General features: G+C 33.8%; 2 protein-coding genes across 2 annotated transcripts; one reads left to right on the forward strand and one right to left on the reverse strand.

The window, feature by feature from the left end:
* The first annotated feature begins 7254 nt into the window (after positions 1–7254).
* On the forward strand, positions 7255–13804 carry LOC107946680 (ABC transporter B family member 2). Its single transcript, XM_016881106.2, has 12 exons — positions 7255–7681; positions 7754–7808; positions 7904–8079; positions 9568–9768; positions 9856–10115; positions 10194–10734; positions 10838–11217; positions 11315–11727; positions 11811–12052; positions 12128–12375; positions 12499–12911; positions 12995–13804. The coding sequence occupies exons 1-12, from the start codon at positions 7412–7414 to the stop codon at positions 13540–13542; spliced, it is 3747 nt and encodes a 1248-aa protein (XP_016736595.1). The 5' UTR covers positions 7255–7411; the 3' UTR covers positions 13543–13804.
* A 257-nt stretch (positions 13805–14061) lies between these two features.
* On the reverse strand, positions 14062–16753 carry LOC107946681 (nucleolar protein 12). The gene is made up of 6 exons (XM_016881107.2): positions 16018–16753; positions 15874–15932; positions 15560–15629; positions 15342–15467; positions 15112–15240; positions 14062–14663 (listed from the first exon to the last, which is right to left on the reverse strand). The coding sequence occupies exons 1-6, from the start codon at positions 16696–16698 to the stop codon at positions 14181–14183; spliced, it is 1548 nt and encodes a 515-aa protein (XP_016736596.1). The 5' UTR covers positions 16699–16753; the 3' UTR covers positions 14062–14180.
* Positions 16754–17200: the final 447 nt, after the last annotated feature.

Below are 17200 nucleotides of genomic sequence, written 5' to 3' on the forward strand. Positions count from 1 at the left end.
ACAATGCATACAACAATTTTAAATTTCATACACGGGCAAAGTGGAGATAAGGTCATGTGTTTTCTTTGTTTTTAAGTGATAAAATCATGCGAATTTGAACCAACCAGTTGATTTTTTTATAAACATGTCCAACAGCATGATTTCAGATTCATCTGGTTTCAATTAGTATTTATTTGTTAATTAAAATTTTAAATTTTTTAGATATTAAATAAATTAATCAGAGTAGCGGCTTAACTTTATCCCATCATCCACCCACCCACCCACTCAGCCATCAAACAAATTCCCCTTTTTTCTTCCCTAAAAGAAAAAGAAGGGATGGCGAAGACATGAGTAAAATTGAGGAAAATTCAAACACAGTTCCAAGACGAGAGGCGGCTTACCTATTCCCCATCATCTAATGATTCCCCACAAATTATGTTGTTTAATTGAAACCCTAAAACCCCAAATAACTTAGACTGACCAAAAACTGGCAAAATTTAATCGAAAAAGAACAAAAACGGCTTACCTATTCAATCGACAAATCTCGCAGCTGTGCCCACCTTGTTTCAAGATCGACTCCGACCACCTTTCTTTCCTTTGTATTTTTCGTGATAAGTTTTCTCCCCTTTCGACACTTAGAAAATTTTGAAACCTAATTTCTCTGCAATTTACCTCTTGCTGTAATTGGAGGACGGAGGCAGATGTAAGTTAATTTGTCCTCTGAAGAAATGGCGCCGTTTAAGTAAAGTTATGTAAGTTTTGCGGCGCTTCACTATAAAACGCCACAATAGAAACTGATTCCCTAACACGGAACGACGTCGTATATTGCAATAATTGTGGCGTTTTTTACTAAAACGCCGGTAAAGGATACCTTTTGCGGCGTTTTTATATAGAAACGCCGCTAAAACTCTTATTTTTTGTCTTACTTTTAAATAATTAATTACCAATTTATTTAACAAATAAATAATTACTAACTTATTTATTTGTTTATTTATTTATACCAATTTTATTTTGGTCCTATATTTACAAATTAAATAATTAATAACTATATATATATCCATATATATTCATATATATCCATATATAAGTAAAAATATATCAAATGGCCGTTAATTTGGGTTAAATGTTTTGCCAGTTATAACTATTATTATTAGTTATATTGTATCATTTAACAAGTCTCAAATTATAAATTAACCTTGTAATCTTCATATTAATCATTCAATTTATGTAGCTACGTACGTACATGCATAAAGTGATCATCTACCTATTATACTCAAAACTTATCTTAATATTAAATTTATTCTGGATCTATATTTTACAAATATATAAGAACATATAAGAGTCATACCTCCAAAATTAATCAATCTAATATTAACCTCTTAAGAAACTTTAAACCCCGGCCAAACCCCTAAAACCTCTGTAACCCTTAAATCCCCCTAAACCCTAATTAACCCTGTCCCTAACCCCTAAATTCACGTCTGTAACCCCTAAAGTATAACCTGGCCCCTAACTCCTAAACCATAAATACCAAACCTTAAATTCATATATACCGGCCCGTACTCCTTAAAATACCATGCATCGACCAAAATATTCCCTAAATATTCTTTAATAATAAAAAATATGGTGAAAATCTATTAAACAACAACTTATATATATAGTTAAAAATGTTGTATAAAGTTGAAATAAGGAAGCAATATTATCTTTATGACAAATTTTCGTATGAAGCTTCGAATGTCCTCTTAACAAATAGATGAAATTTGTTATAATAAACTTGGTACAACAAATTTTGTCTCTTTATATAAAAAACAATTTTTTATTATAAAATTTGGTATAGAAAATGCATTTTTTTTCGATAATAAGTTCGTAAAGGATGAGGACACGGGTTAAATGGCCTTTAAAGAAACGACGCCGTTTAAATTAATTTTAAGTCACATTTGCGGCGTTTTGCGTAAAAACGCCGCTATTGCATGTGCTTTTGCGGCGCTATGGGAAAAAACGCCACTAAATTTTCAATTACAGAAAGAAACGGTGACGTTTTCACAAAATTGTAGACATCTTTGTGGCGTTTTCCCTAAAAACGCCACTAATAGAGTACATCATTCAACTGAAACGACGCCGTTCTGACAAAGTTTCAAGAATATTACGGCGCTTCCCTATAAAACGCCACAATAGAAACTGATTCCCTAACACGGAACGACGTCGTATATTGCAATATTTGTGGCGTTTTTGACTAAAACGCCGGTAAAGGCTATTTTATATATATATCTATTAATTATAATATAAACTATACTAAACTTCAATATATTAAATTTCCTCTAACTGGATTTATTTTACAAATATATAAGAACATATATATATTTACCGTAAAAATTAATCAATCTAATATTAACCTCTTATTAAGAAACCCTATCATGACTGTCTAAACCCCCCGACCAAACCCAAAAAATTCCCTAAATTAATATTCTTTAATAATCACAAAATATAGTGAAAATCTATTAAACAACAAGTTATATATATATAGTTAAAAATGTTGTACAAAGTTGAAATATGGTAGCAAATTATCTTTATGACAATAATTTTCGTATGGATCGATCTAAATATAAGTTTTTATCATGTTTGAACTTAAGTATCGATATTTTTGCATCTGCTATTGCTATAGCCATATATATCAAAAAAAAATCAAATGGTTAGGGTTAAATGTTTTTAAATATACAAGATAATTAATTGTATCATTTAACAAGTCTCAAATTATAGATTAACCAATCAATAGACATGCATAAATCCATCATGATGATCTACCTATTATATTAATATTCAATATATTTAATTTATTCTGGATCTATATTTTACAAATATATAAGAACATATATATTTACCATAAAAAATAATCAAAAACTAATATTAATCTAAATTAAACCCTAACATGACCGTTGAAACCCTAAATCTCAAAACCCTAAACCTCTAACCCCTAAATTAACCTTAAATCTCAAACCTTAAATCTATACCCCGTACTCCTTAAAATACCGTCCATAAAAAAAATTCCCTAAATATTTAATATATATAATCATAAAATATAGTCAAAATCGATTAAACAATAATTAATTGTTAAAATATATTTTGTATAAATTGGTGTTTTATAATTCCTTTGATTTATTTAATCGAACAGTACTACCAAAATTTATTACTCTTATAAAAGTTAATTCTATTTTTAATTTATTCTTTGCAATACAAAAATTTAAGTTTTATTATATTTTATTTTATTCATAATTTAATATATTTTCTCTCGTAAAGTAGTTTAAATCAACTGTGATTGAAAATTAGTAATAAATAGTTAGCTGTTATATATATACGACTTCTCTTTAATAAAAACTTTTTGTATTAATCAATGTTATTTGTTAATTATAATTTAAATGTAAATTGTACCACTATATAATAAATAGAACAAAATATTAATTATTTCAACTTATAAGATTTTTTTTACTATTAGCGGCGCTTCGGCAAAAACGCTGCTAAAGGTAAATGCATTCGCGGCGCTTACCTATAAAACGCCGCTAAAAGACAGAGCATTAGTGGCGCTCAGATAAAAACGCCACTAAAGATACTAACATTAGCGGCGCTTAGAAAAAAACGCCGCTAAAGGCCAGAGAATTAGTGGCGCTCAGATAAAAACGCCACTAAAGATACGAGCATTAGCGGCGCTTAGAGAAAAACGCCGCTAAAGGCCAGAGCATTAGTGGCGCTCAGATAAAAACGCCGCTAAAGATCGGACCATTAGCAGCGCTAAAATAAAAATGCCGCTAAAGGTTTAAAAATCGCAAAAAACGACTTCGTTGGTCTTAGGTTTTTTGTGGCGCTTTATATAAAACGCCGCTAATTCCTATTTTTAGCGGCGCTTCTTGGAAATTGCCGCTAATGCTCGATTTGTTGTGGCGCTTTTGTTCCAAACGCCGCTAAAAGTGCCGCTAAAGGCCTATTCTGGTGTAGTGAATCTTATGGGTTGATGATTAAGCCTTTCAGTTATGTCGAATACTTGGGGGACTTTAGAAAATGAGTAAAATAGTTAGGCTAGAGAAGTGATTGTATGAAACTGTGATTCCACGTCATCATTATCCATTTTCAATAGAAGAATGACAAACCATATTTTTCTCCTGATTTTTTGCATTTTTAGTTGGATTTGAATTTTTTCAAGAGTTTGAATTTTTTTCAAGAGAAAAAAGCTGAAAATCAAAAGAAAAAAAAATCTAATTTATCATTCTTCTATTAAAAAAGGGATAGAAATATGTGAAATTACAGTTTTATATAATTTCTTCTCGTTGAGCTAACTTAGTCTTTTTAATGTGGTTAACATTAATTCTTTACTACCTCAGGAAAAGTTAGATGAGAAAAGGGGAAAGAATATATATATAAAGTGAGAATTGTCCCGCTCAGAAAAGGACATTAAAGACAACATCGCAAGAGTTGGGACAAGCAATGCTTTTAATATCATTTGGGAAATTGAATAGTCATTGGACATCCTAACCAGCTCGTATGAAGTGAATGAATGATAGTACCACGTCTTTACCTCAACATCCCATTCAATTGCCTGGACCAATTTATGAAATAAAACTCCCAGTGTCGCATTCCTACAATGTTTTCCCAAAATCATGATGTCCCTCCTTCCTTCCCTATAAAAATAGTCTCAATGACATTGAAAATATATACATCAAAAGAATTAAAAAAAAAAAAAAACCTTGACCTAATGTATGGTATATGGTTAGATGAATGACATCGGCGACATTAATTGAGAGCATGATCCATAGCAACTCCCCTTGTCCATAAAATGGGTTCGAAATTCAACCTTTACGACGGCATTTGTTGCATTCCATTCCAATCCGAAATTTGACCATCTCCTTGGAATTAATTCACCAATCACTGATCACATCCATCCTTTTGAGCAAACAATACTTTTATTTCTTCCAATTTTAATACTATACCAGCTGTAATTCCCTCAATACACATCCCCCTTGCCCGACTAAAACCATTCTATTCACTCCTAGAAAAAAAATGTTTGTATACCAGCTTTTTATCGGCCGCCCCCTTTATTTTCATTTTCAATAAAATCTATTTCACTTAAAATAATTTTTTATAATAAATATTTAATACGAATATAGAAATGTGTATATGAACTTTATATATATCTTTATACTATATATCCATATTTTACTTATCCAATGAAATTGAAAATATTAGATAAAATACATTGTATTTAAAAAAAAATCTCGTCATAATTATGAAAACAATTATCAACCTCGAATGTAAACATTAAAAAGAAATGGATTGAACTGATTTGTTGCAGTTAGCCCTTGGTTTTATCATTTAAGATTGTATGAAACAACCGTGATCTCTCAGCTTCTCAACCGTTTTCACCCCCTGTTTCTTCCTAATAATTAATATGTCTTGGCATGCAATTTATTATCTTCACGAGGCGGCATAATTTCTCAATACTCTTATTATATAGTTTTCTTCCATATATCTATATGAGCAGTTTATATTATATTATAATATTTTTTATTATTAGTATTTTAACAATTCAATCATCATATTTCATGTCCCTTTAATGTAAATCATATTGCATGTTAAAATTAAAGTATAGTTTTATGTAAAAATAAATCAAATTCAAATGTTAACTATATATTAATATAGACCATATTTTATATTGATGTGATAGAGATATCGGATCGATCCAAAATTTTACATGTATAACAAGTACAATTATATTAATAAATTCATTGGTCGAATTGTTAAAATATTAATCATAAAAAATTATAAATTATGTAAAACCATGTTAATTTTACATTGGTGTTAATAGATTCCTCCCATATATATTTATTTGTCTTTAGAGTTTAGAGTACACACCATATAAGTAAAAAAAATGTAAAAAAAAAAACATTTTAAAAAATTTATATAGAAGCTAAATGAAAGTACGATTCATATAATAAAGTTGAAAATTAATAAGGATAAATCTCAAAATTATACATGTAATTTGATTTGGTGCAATTATACATATGAAACTTTGATTGTTATTCAAAGTTTACATGAAGCTTTAATTTTGATTCAATCATACATATTTAAAGAAATAAACACATTAATTTATTTTTATATTCGATAAATATAATTATTTGTTACTAATTTTTTTCAATAGTCACTTTTGTTTACCTCAAGTTATATTTTAGTTACTTATCTTTGAAATGTTACGTTTTAGTCACTTATGTTAACGTGTTTTAACATTTTAGTCATTGAGCCGTTAATTATTGTTAACGATGTGGCGGTAAGTTGATGTAGCAAGTTAAATCATAATTTCAAATAAAAATTTTAAGTTAAATTATACAATTGGTCTCTATATTTTTTTTCATTTTGAGCAATTTAAATTTTTTTTCTTTTATGTTCTTTTAACTTTCCTTTCTTTGTTTTTTCATTCTCTTCTGCTTCTTCCTCTGTTTCCCTCCATTCTCCATCTCTTTTAATATAGTTTTTCTATGTTTCCATTTGTTAAAACTAAAGGGGGAGAAGAAAACAAAAATAAAGAAATAAAAAAAAATTAAATTGTTCAAAATATAAAAGTATAGGGACTAGTTTTAACAAATGAAAAATATAGAAAAACTATATTAAAAGAGATGGAGAAAGGAGGAAAACAAAAGGAGAACTAGAAGAGAATGAAAGATAAAGGAAAAAAAGAAAGTTAAAAAGAATATACAAATTTAAATTGCTCAAAACGAAAAAAATATAGAGACCAATTGTATAATTTAACCTAAAATTTTTATTTGAAATGATGATTTAACCTGCCATGACAGTTTACCGTTATACGGTTAATGATAATTAACGGCTCAATGACTAAAATGTTATAAACACGTTAATGTAAATGACTAAAACATAACAGTTTAAATATAAGTAACTAAAATATAATTTAAAATAACAAAAGTGACTATTTTAATAGTTGAAAGAAAAAAGAAGAAGGTTAGATTAAAGAATATTTTAGGGTACATAACTACATATATATTTATGACAAAAACCAGCAAATATTAGGTTATACGTCATTGTTTCAATAAATATAATATACCATATGATAAGAAAAACTCAAATACTAAAAATACCCATTCGAATATCTCAATTCTCGAGAGAATTAACTACTATTAAATTTTTCAAGCTCAGCTGTGCTTTTATAAGATTTTTTTGTTTCGTCATTACTTCCAACTGTTGAAAAAAGTTCACTTAAATAGATTTTACGGCCATAGGTTAAGTTTGCAATAAAAGGTCTCATCTACTTCACATTTCCTATCTTTTCTTTCTCTTCAGTTCTTAAACCTTCTCTTTCACTGTTTTCCATTCATCTTCTTCGACTTGTATGTGATTGTTTTTCGGTCTGGCTTTTTTCCCGGCCGTATTTGAGGCCAAAATGACACCTTATGGTTCATTTAACCAAGATATTGATGAGGATGACACAAAGAAGAAAGAAGGAAAGAAGAAGAAGGATCCTAAAGTTCCATTGTTGAAGTTGTTTTCATTTGCAGACATTTACGACTATGTGCTAATGGGTTTGGGTTCCATTGGTGCATGCGTGCATGGTGCATCGGTTCCTGTTTTCTTCATCTTCTTCGGGAAATTGATAAACGTTGCTGGAATGGCTTATCTCTTCCCTAAAGAAGCTTCTCACAAAGTTGCAAAGGTATACTATCACAAAAACTACCAACGAAAAGGATTTTTGAAACAACTAACTAAAGGTTTTGTTTTTTTGCAGTACTCATTGGATTTTGTATATCTCAGCGTGGCTATTTTATTTTCCTCATGGATAGGTTAGTGGCAATCTCTCCCCCTCACGAAAAAAACTTCCTTAATTTATCAAAAGTTTTACTTTGTTTTTTTTTTGATGATATACATGTATATATAGAGGTGGCTTGTTGGATGCATACTGGAGAGCGACAGGCAGCAAAAATGAGGATGGCATATCTCAAGTCTATGCTAAATCAAGACATAAGCTTATTTGATACTGAAGCTTCAACAGGACAAGTCATTTCCGCCATTACAAGTGACATTATTCTTGTTCAAGATGCTCTTTCTGAGAAGGTATTTCATTTTTTCATCCGCTTTTTTTTGGCTTAATTTTGTTTCTCAGTCTCATAGGAGTATAATATGAAAACAAAAGTAGCATTTTTGGGCTGGTCTTGGGATTTTATTGACTTAAAAAGACAATTAAGACAGCAAAACGATAAAACTGTAAATAATCAAATAAAACAAAGTAAAAAAAATGACAAAGCATGAACAAATTGAAAAAAGAAGTAACGGTGTGGATGAGCCGACAATCCCAAGAGAATTACTATAATCTGACGCCGCTTTTATGTATCTGCCTCTGCAACTTTAAACTTAATAGTGGCAAATAAATGAAAGAAGTGGTTGTAAATTTTACCCTTTATAAATAAATGACAAGATTCAGTAGCATTTATTAGTCGGTTGGCTTGTTCGGTGTATTTTTCTGGGTTTTAAGCATCCCAGATATTGTCAGCTGCTCTTTCTATTTTTTGATGTCAAAACTGAAATATCCTTCTTATATATGGTTCAAAGTTTTTCTTTTTTTTTTTTTTTGACAATCAAAGTTGTATGAACCAATTCGGGTAGATGAACATGATTGGGATGTTAAGATGTGATGGATATCCGTGTAAAATTATTAGATTTATTTGAAACGAGAAAAAGGTGGGAGGCTAGAGACGACGTTGCCGTCTGTGTTCTATCTTTAACCACAAAATGGAAATTATGTTTGGTTGCTAATTTGATAAATGAATTCCTTTTCCTTTCCCCTACCAAAATTGAATACTCTTTGGTTGGTTTTAATTCCATTATAATTATATTTTTTTATAACTATATAAATTAATGAAATAATTTTTAAGAATATATAAAAGATCACTTCTTAAAATTTTTGAAATTTGATGAATTACTGTGGAAATTTTGTTCAATCCAGTTTGATTAGTGTTGGTATTTGGTTTGATTTTTTAAAAATTCATAATAATAATATTGTAGGCGCTGAACAATTTTTTTAACTTCCAATTTATTAGACTGAATGTTTCGATTTGATCCTATTTTATAAGGTCATTTTAAAAGTTTAATTCTTCATTTAGTCGAGTTTAGAAAAATTAATTCTTATAATAATTATTAAAATATCTTTTTATATACATTAATTTAAAATATGTTATAGTTTATTAAAAAAAGTAAGGATTTAAAACCATTATTCTATTTTGATAAAAATTTAAAATATAAAAATGGTAAAATATCGTGTTATGGTATAGTTTTAATTTTTTGAGTTGGGTTCAGAGCTTTGGGTCGGCTTGGAGTTGGATTATGTTGCGGGTAAATCGGGTCGGAGCGGAAAAAACTGTCATGTCATGTCCCGTTGCATTACATAAGCTCGATTTGATTTGGTTTCAGTTAATTTGTAAAGTAAACTCTTTTAATTTTAGTACTTAGATTAATTTTTGACATTTTTAAATACAAAAAAGAAAAAGGAACGTTGAAAAATTGGCGGTGCGTAAAATTAATGAGAAATGAGGTGAATGATGGCAGGTGGGGAATTTCATGCATTACATAAGCAGGTTTATAGTAGGTTTCTGCATTGGATTTGCGAGAGTATGGCAAATCAGTTTGGTAACACTGTCAATTGTCCCCTTGATTGCCATTGCCGGTGGGCTTTATGCTTACGTAGCCACGGGGCTTATTGCTAGAGTTCGAAACTCCTATGTCAAGGCCGGTGAAATTGCGGAAGAGGTCAGTTCATTTCGATCTCCCATGCATGCATAATAACACATTTTACGTAAAGAGATTATCTGACAGATTTTGTGACTTGTCTTTCAGGTGATCGGGAATGTTAGAACAGTCCAAGCATTTGCAGGGGAAGAAAGGGCCGTCAAATCATATAAAGAAGCATTGATGAACACATACAAGTATGGCAGAAGAGCTGGCTTAGCCAAGGGCCTCGGACTGGGCTCTATGCATTGCGTGCTTTTCGTTTCCTGGGCGTTGCTCGTTTGGTTCACCAGTATAGTTGTTCACAAAAACATTGCCGATGGTGGGGATTCTTTCACTACCATGCTTAATGTTGTCATCTCCGGCCTGTAAGCTTAGGATTCTTATTCATCATCTATTCAACCGTTCATATATATAGATATTTACATGGTTTTGTTGTGGTGCAGGTCACTAGGACTGGCAGCACCCGACATCTCAGCGTTTATTCGAGCAAGGGTGGCTGCGTATCCGATATTTGAGATGATAGAGAGGAATACAGTTAGCAAAACCAGCTCCAAAACAGGCCACAAACTAGGCAAAGTGGAGGGTCACATTGAATTCAAGGACGTGTCATTCAATTACCCGTCTCGCCCAGATGTAGTAATCTTCAATAGGTTCAGCCTCAACATACCTGCTGGCAAGATTGTAGCTCTTGTGGGAGGAAGTGGCTCTGGGAAGAGCACGGCCATATCATTGATTGAAAGATTTTATGAGCCTCTTGCAGGGGAAATTTTGTTGGATGGGAATAATGTTAGGGACCTTGATCTCAAATGGCTTAGACAACAAATTGGTTTGGTTAATCAGGAGCCAGCACTTTTCGCAACAACGATTAGGGAGAATATCCTTTACGGGAAATATGATGCTACTCTCGGAGAGATAACACGTGCTGCGAAACTTTCAGGGGCCATTACGTTTATTAATAATCTCCCTGATAGATTTGAGACTCAGGTATCCATTTACCATTATTATTCTAGTCACCTTAACATGAGTTTGTTTAGAATTAACATGGATGATCACTTCGGAACTGTAAGTGTTTGGTTTGGTTTTGCAGGTTGGTGAAAGAGGAATACAACTATCAGGTGGACAGAAGCAAAGAATTGCGATATCTCGAGCAATAGTGAAGAATCCATCTATCCTTTTACTTGATGAAGCAACAAGTGCACTTGATGCGGAATCTGAGAAGAGTGTGCAGGAGGCACTTGACCGTGTGATGGTGGGACGAACCACAGTCGTCGTGGCTCATCGACTTTCTACTATTAGGAATGCAGACGTGATAGCTGTTGTTCAAAGTGGGAAGATAGTAGAAACTGGCAGCCATGATGAGCTCATTTCAAATCCTAACAGTGCCTACTCTTCACTCGTTCAGCTTCAAGAGACATCATCACTTCAACGATACCCCTCGCAGAGTCCTGCAATGAGTACACCACGCAGGTGTGTAAAATAATGCAGTTGATTTGCATGAAGTTTTCTGTATGCTAGTCTAGTAAGAATTCATTAATCAGAATTGTTTGTTTTCCCCATTTTATAGCTTGAGTTATTCACGAGAATTATCCCGAACAAGGACAACTTTTGGTGCAAGTTTTCGTTCCGACAAGGATTCCGTATTTAGCCGTTTAGGTGCCGAAGGAATAGATACAGGGAAGCCTGTTTCACCAAGAAGACTATATTCTATGATAGGACCTGACTGGTATTATGGGGTCTTTGGAACCATTGCTGCATTAATTGCTGGAGCTCAGATGCCTCTCTTTGCTCTAGGGGTTTCTCAAGCTCTTGTAGCCTATTACATGGACTGGGAAACAACATGCAATGAAGTGAAGAAGATTGCCACCCTATTTTGCTGTGCTGCAGTTATAACTGTCATTGTTCATGCAATTGAGCACCTATGTTTCGGTATTATGGGAGAGCGACTCACTCTCCGTGTGCGTGAAGTGATGTTTTCTGGTAATATTTGATGCTGTACTCGTAACCATTTGTCTTTTCCTAACCACCTGTAAAATTCATGCGCTTGTGACTTAATTTTGCAGCCATTTTGAGGAACGAAATTGGATGGTTTGACGACCCAAACAACGCAAGTTCCATGCTAGCATCGCATCTAGAGAGTGATGCAACATTTCTAAAAGGTGTAGTTGTCGATCGGACATCAATTCTCATCCAGAATCTAGGCTTGGTCGTTGCTGCCTTCATTATTGCATTCATCTTAAGCTGGAGAATCACACTTGTTATCTTGGCCACTTTCCCATTGATCATAAGTGGTCACATTAGCGAGGTTTGCACCCTTCCTGGCATTAATTTATATAAGCTCAAAACTTAAATTATAGTGACATTCTTCCCTATTATTCAGAAACTATTCATGCAAGGCTTTGGAGGTGACTTGAGCAAAGCATATCTAAAAGCAAACATGCTCGCTGGTGAGGCTGTCAGCAATATTAGAACTGTTGCTGCATTTTGTGCTGAGGAGAAGATCTTTGATCTTTATTCCCGTGAGCTGGTAGAGCCTTCAAAGCGTTCGTTCAACCGTGGTCAAATTGCAGGGATATTCTACGGCATTTCCCAGTTCTTCATCTTCTCATCTTATGGCCTTGCCTTATGGTATGAGAGTTAACTAATGAGCATTCACAAATCACAACACAGTCTTTGTGCATTGCAATACTTAGTAAATTGTTATTATCAAATGAATTGCAGAGCTCAATTATGAGCTGTTAATTTGTGTAGGTATGGTTCTGTTTTAATGGGGAAGGAGCTAGCTAGCTTTAAATCCGTCATGAAATCATTTATGGTTTTGATTATAACGGCATTAGCCATGGGAGAAACTCTGGCATTGATTCCAGACCTTTTAAAAGGGAACCAAATGGTGGCATCCGTGTTCGAGATTATGGACCGAAAGACTCAAGTTGTTGGGGATGTTGGAGAAGAAGTAACAAATGTGGAAGGTACAATTGAGCTAAGGGGTGTCCACTTTAGTTATCCATCAAGGCCAGACGTAGTCATTTTCAAGGACTTTGATCTAAAAGTGCGTTCAGGCAAGAGTATGGCACTGGTGGGGCAAAGCGGATCCGGTAAAAGTTCGGTTCTTGTTCTTATACTTCGATTTTATGATCCAACAGCTGGGAAAGTGATGATTGATGGTAAGTTTTTCTCGTGAAAATCTTGAAATCCTCCTAGTAAAACGCCTTATTTCAACCAAGTCTTATTTGTCAAATCCTTACAGGCAGAGATATCAGGAAACTGAAGCTGAAATCCCTTCGGAAACACATTGGTCTAGTGCAACAAGAACCAGCTCTTTTTGCCACATCCATTTATGAAAACATCCTTTATGGCAAAGAAGGAGCTTCAGAATCAGAAATAATAGAAGCAGCAAAGCTTGCCAATGCCCATGGTTTCATAAGTTCCCTCCCTGAGGGTTACTCAACAAAAGTTGGGGAACGAGGAGTGCAACTCTCGGGTGGTCAGAAACAGAGAATAGCCATTGCTCGAGCTGTTCTGAAGAACCCAGAAATCTTGCTGCTTGATGAAGCCACCAGTGCTCTAGACGTGGAGTCAGAGCGTGTGGTGCAACAAGCTCTCGACAGGTTAATGAGGAACCGAACAACAGTTATGGTGGCACATAGGCTGGCAACTATTAAAAATGCAGATCAAATCTCGGTTATACAAGGAGGAAGAATAATAGAGAAAGGGAGTCATTCTAGTCTCATAGAAAACAAAGAGGGGCCGTATTTTAAGTTAATCAACCTTCAGCAGCAACAGCATAGCAGCTAGAACAATAATGTCACAATGTCGATGACACAATAACTACATTGTCGATAAAACAAATTACCAAGACAAATTATGCAAGGTGCTTTGTTTCATATTTCATCCCTGCCCTTTCTTTTTTCGGTCTAAATGTGAATTTATCTTCAATAGAGCCATTGTTTCCATGTGAAGAAAATAAATGTAACATACCGAAGAATGCTGTACAAGGCGTTTTTTACCGTACTCTGTTCTTAGATAAAACGGAGGGATGCAAAGAGAAATTTCTTTCTTTTATCGTTTCATATGTTTTTTAGTTTAAATCAGAGGTAAAGCCTTTGGCTTTAATCTGAGGGTAAAGTGAAAAGAAAATTAATAGGATGAAAAATTGAAAGGTATAGAAAAATAAAATGACAGTGCAGTGTTTATTTTCCAACTGGGTCAAATTTCAACCTCAACTAAACCGTTCATGGTAATAAAATTATCTATTATTGAAAACCCAGTTATGCCTTATATTTTGATACTAAAAATTGTAGCTGAAAATTCAAATAAGAAAATCACATGACAAACTTGACATTGGACAAATAAAACAACAGTTAAAATTGTACAATACTTCTATCGGGTTGGAGCTTTTAATCAAAGCATGATACAAGGTCTTTCTTCTGTTCCTACCTAAACATTTTGCCCTTCTTCGTCTTATGGGAGCCACTCGCTGGACTGAAGCTGTCCAGCTTGCGTTTTACACCTGTTTGTTTGGGCACACTACCATCCTTGTGTACTTTTGCCTTGGCCTTTCTAGCAGCAACAGCTGGTCTTTTGGTCAAGCGTTCTTTTGGCTTATCCATTCTTTGAGCTTTAAATTTCATTTTTACAGGGCTAATAGTCCCCCTTGAACTAACTTTCTTCTCAAAACCTGATTTACTAGCACGCAAGCCCTGGTACGACAAAGAAGCTTTTGTATTTGATTTGTTGCCGGTAGTTGAGGGAGTCCTTGAATCAATGGCAAACTTCTTGGCTGGGGTACTATCTGTCCCTGAAGATGATTGGTTCTTTCTCTTAGATGAGGTAGCATCAGATTTGGCATGAGAAAGCCTTAGCTCTCTATCCCTAAGCTTCAGTGTTCGCTTTTTAACAACCACATTTGCCGCTTCCTGCATAAACAATGCACAACAGTGACTTGTAAGACAAGTATAAGTTACCTGTGCCCTGTCTTGCTAACACAACACCTACAAGTTGCCCAATCTAGAGAACCTCTTCTCCTCTTCCCTCAGGGAAAATTTTAGACCAGACTAAACTCTATGAACACAGCTAATCGAACTGTTATACTACTGAAACTAGATTGGATTGCACTGAAGTTATACAGCAATACAAAGTGTGATTCCCTGGTTCATCTCTAAGATGCAATAGATAGCAACAAGCAGGAGTGTAAACGAGCTGGTCCCAAATAGTGTTAATTAATTAATTAACCTAACAACACTACTGCCACTAGGTTTCAAGACTTAAGGAAGTACACCATTTTTGAAACAAGAAATAAAAATGTTTCACATTTGAATTGATAAATGAAGGCTTGAAAGAAATTTAAGAAAAGAGTAGACATACCCTTGTTTTGAACAAGACATAAGCAATACCCTTGCCAACACCAAATTGAGGATCTCTAATAACCCGAACAGCTTCAATGCTAGACCCCAGATTATTGATACCACAAAAAAGCTGATAAATTTCTTCATCCTGCAATAAGTTTTAACCTTATTTTCAGATCATAGCACCCTTGGCAGGAAATATTGATCTCACATAGGAACCAAGATCCAAATATCAGGCAGAGTGATCACCTTCACGTCAAATGGGAGATTACCAACAAAAACAGTCCTCCTGTTATCATAGAGAGGAGCATTCTCTGCTTTCAACTTTTTCCTCGGCGGGCACGCCCTATCAACACGAATGTGATTCTCTGCAATCTATATCCACGAACACAACAATATAATCAATATACAGTATCCTCACCCTATGCATTACAATTGCTCACCCAGCACTAACAACAGAAACATACCACAGCCATGTTATTGGCTAAAGATGCCTCAGCAGATTGCTCAGTTTTGAAAACAATGTACGCATGAACGCTGCAAAAAACCAACATTAGTAGTCAACGATATATGGGAGTTGACTTTACAAAAGGAGAGGGGAGGGAAAGCATTTTGACAGAAAATTGCTTACATCAAAATAAAAAACTACAGATATGATAGAGTGAAACAATCACACGTGTTCAATATAAATATAATTTTTAACAGGAATTATGTCCAGAATTCATATTTCACGGGAAAACAATGCAAAAAAATTATAGCTCCTTAATTTTCTTTAACATACCTATCAGCATTCTCATTAATTTGCTTTAACATTATAGCTCCTTTTCTCGGCTTCTTAGTCTAAACAGGAAAGAAAACAATTAGAAACATAATTGACAACAAAAAAAAAGACCCAAAAGAGCAGAAATAATTACAGAAAACTCACATCATTTAGAGGAACAGATCGAATTCTAACAGACTCAATCTCTCCAAACTTACTGAACTCCTTCAACAAGACTTTCTTCTTCGCTTTAATAGGCAAATTTCCTACAAAAACAGTCCTCATAAGTTTACTGTCATCATCAAACCCCTCTTTTGGAACCAAAGCAACTACCCCAACGTCCTCTGGCTTCTTCCTCTTCTGCCCAACGACAACCTCCTCCTCTGCATCGGACGCCACCGCCACCGTCCCATATTTTCTTTCCTCGTACTCTTTCTCCACTTCATCCCTCTTCCTTTTCTTGCCTTTTGCATCAAGACCTGAACTTTCAACATTGCTATCTAAAGAACCCAAATTTAGGTTTTCCGAGTTCCTCCCTTTCTTTGACTTCTGAGTCTCTGTAGCTTCTTCGCTAGAACCCAAGGTAAGATTTTCAGCTTTCTCTTTCTCCTTCCGCTTCCTATGCTTCAATTCCACCATATCTGAATCCAATGAATAAACTTTTTCAGGGTTTTTCACGGTTTCTTCGGGTTTTCTTTTGAATGGATTGTCATCGGAAAAAAGAGAAGAAGCAGCGGCATTTGGCTCAGTAATGTCACCGAAGATGGTTTTGAAGATATCAGATTGAGATGAAACGGTATCTGGTCCGGCCACCGTTACTGGTTCTTTAGATTTCTTCTTTCCCATGACTGGGGCGAGCAGATGAAGATTGAGACAGAAATAAAAACCCTAGAAGTAATTTTATGTACGAAAAGACAATAATTTCAGTGTATCTTCTTGGGTCGGGCCGAAAGGAACAAGTTTGCAAGGCCGAGATTCATAGCTCTAAAATTGGCCTACACTACACAACTTGGTTCTTTGTTAAGAAAAAAAAAAAGAAAAAAGCACGGGCCTTGAAATCTCAATAAAAGCCTTTCTATAAACTGATAAAAAAAAAGGGAGAAATTTTTAAGAAAAATCCTTAGGGAAAATTCTACTGTTTCTCTATTTACATATTACTCTATAAAACCAACCATGTTCATCACAATTAACCAAAATGAAATAAATAATTAAAAATAAACATATTTACCACAACAAATTATTTTCTAAATTAATTAAAAATAGACATAAAAGTAAACGACTAAATTTTCCACTAAATGGAATATGCACAACCCAGCAAAGATTAAAATACACATATTGCGGCTTTTTA

Source organism: Gossypium hirsutum, chromosome D12, assembly GCF_007990345.1.
Source record: "Gossypium hirsutum isolate 1008001.06 chromosome D12, Gossypium_hirsutum_v2.1, whole genome shotgun sequence".
Classification (NCBI taxonomy): domain Eukaryota; kingdom Viridiplantae; phylum Streptophyta; class Magnoliopsida; order Malvales; family Malvaceae; genus Gossypium; species Gossypium hirsutum.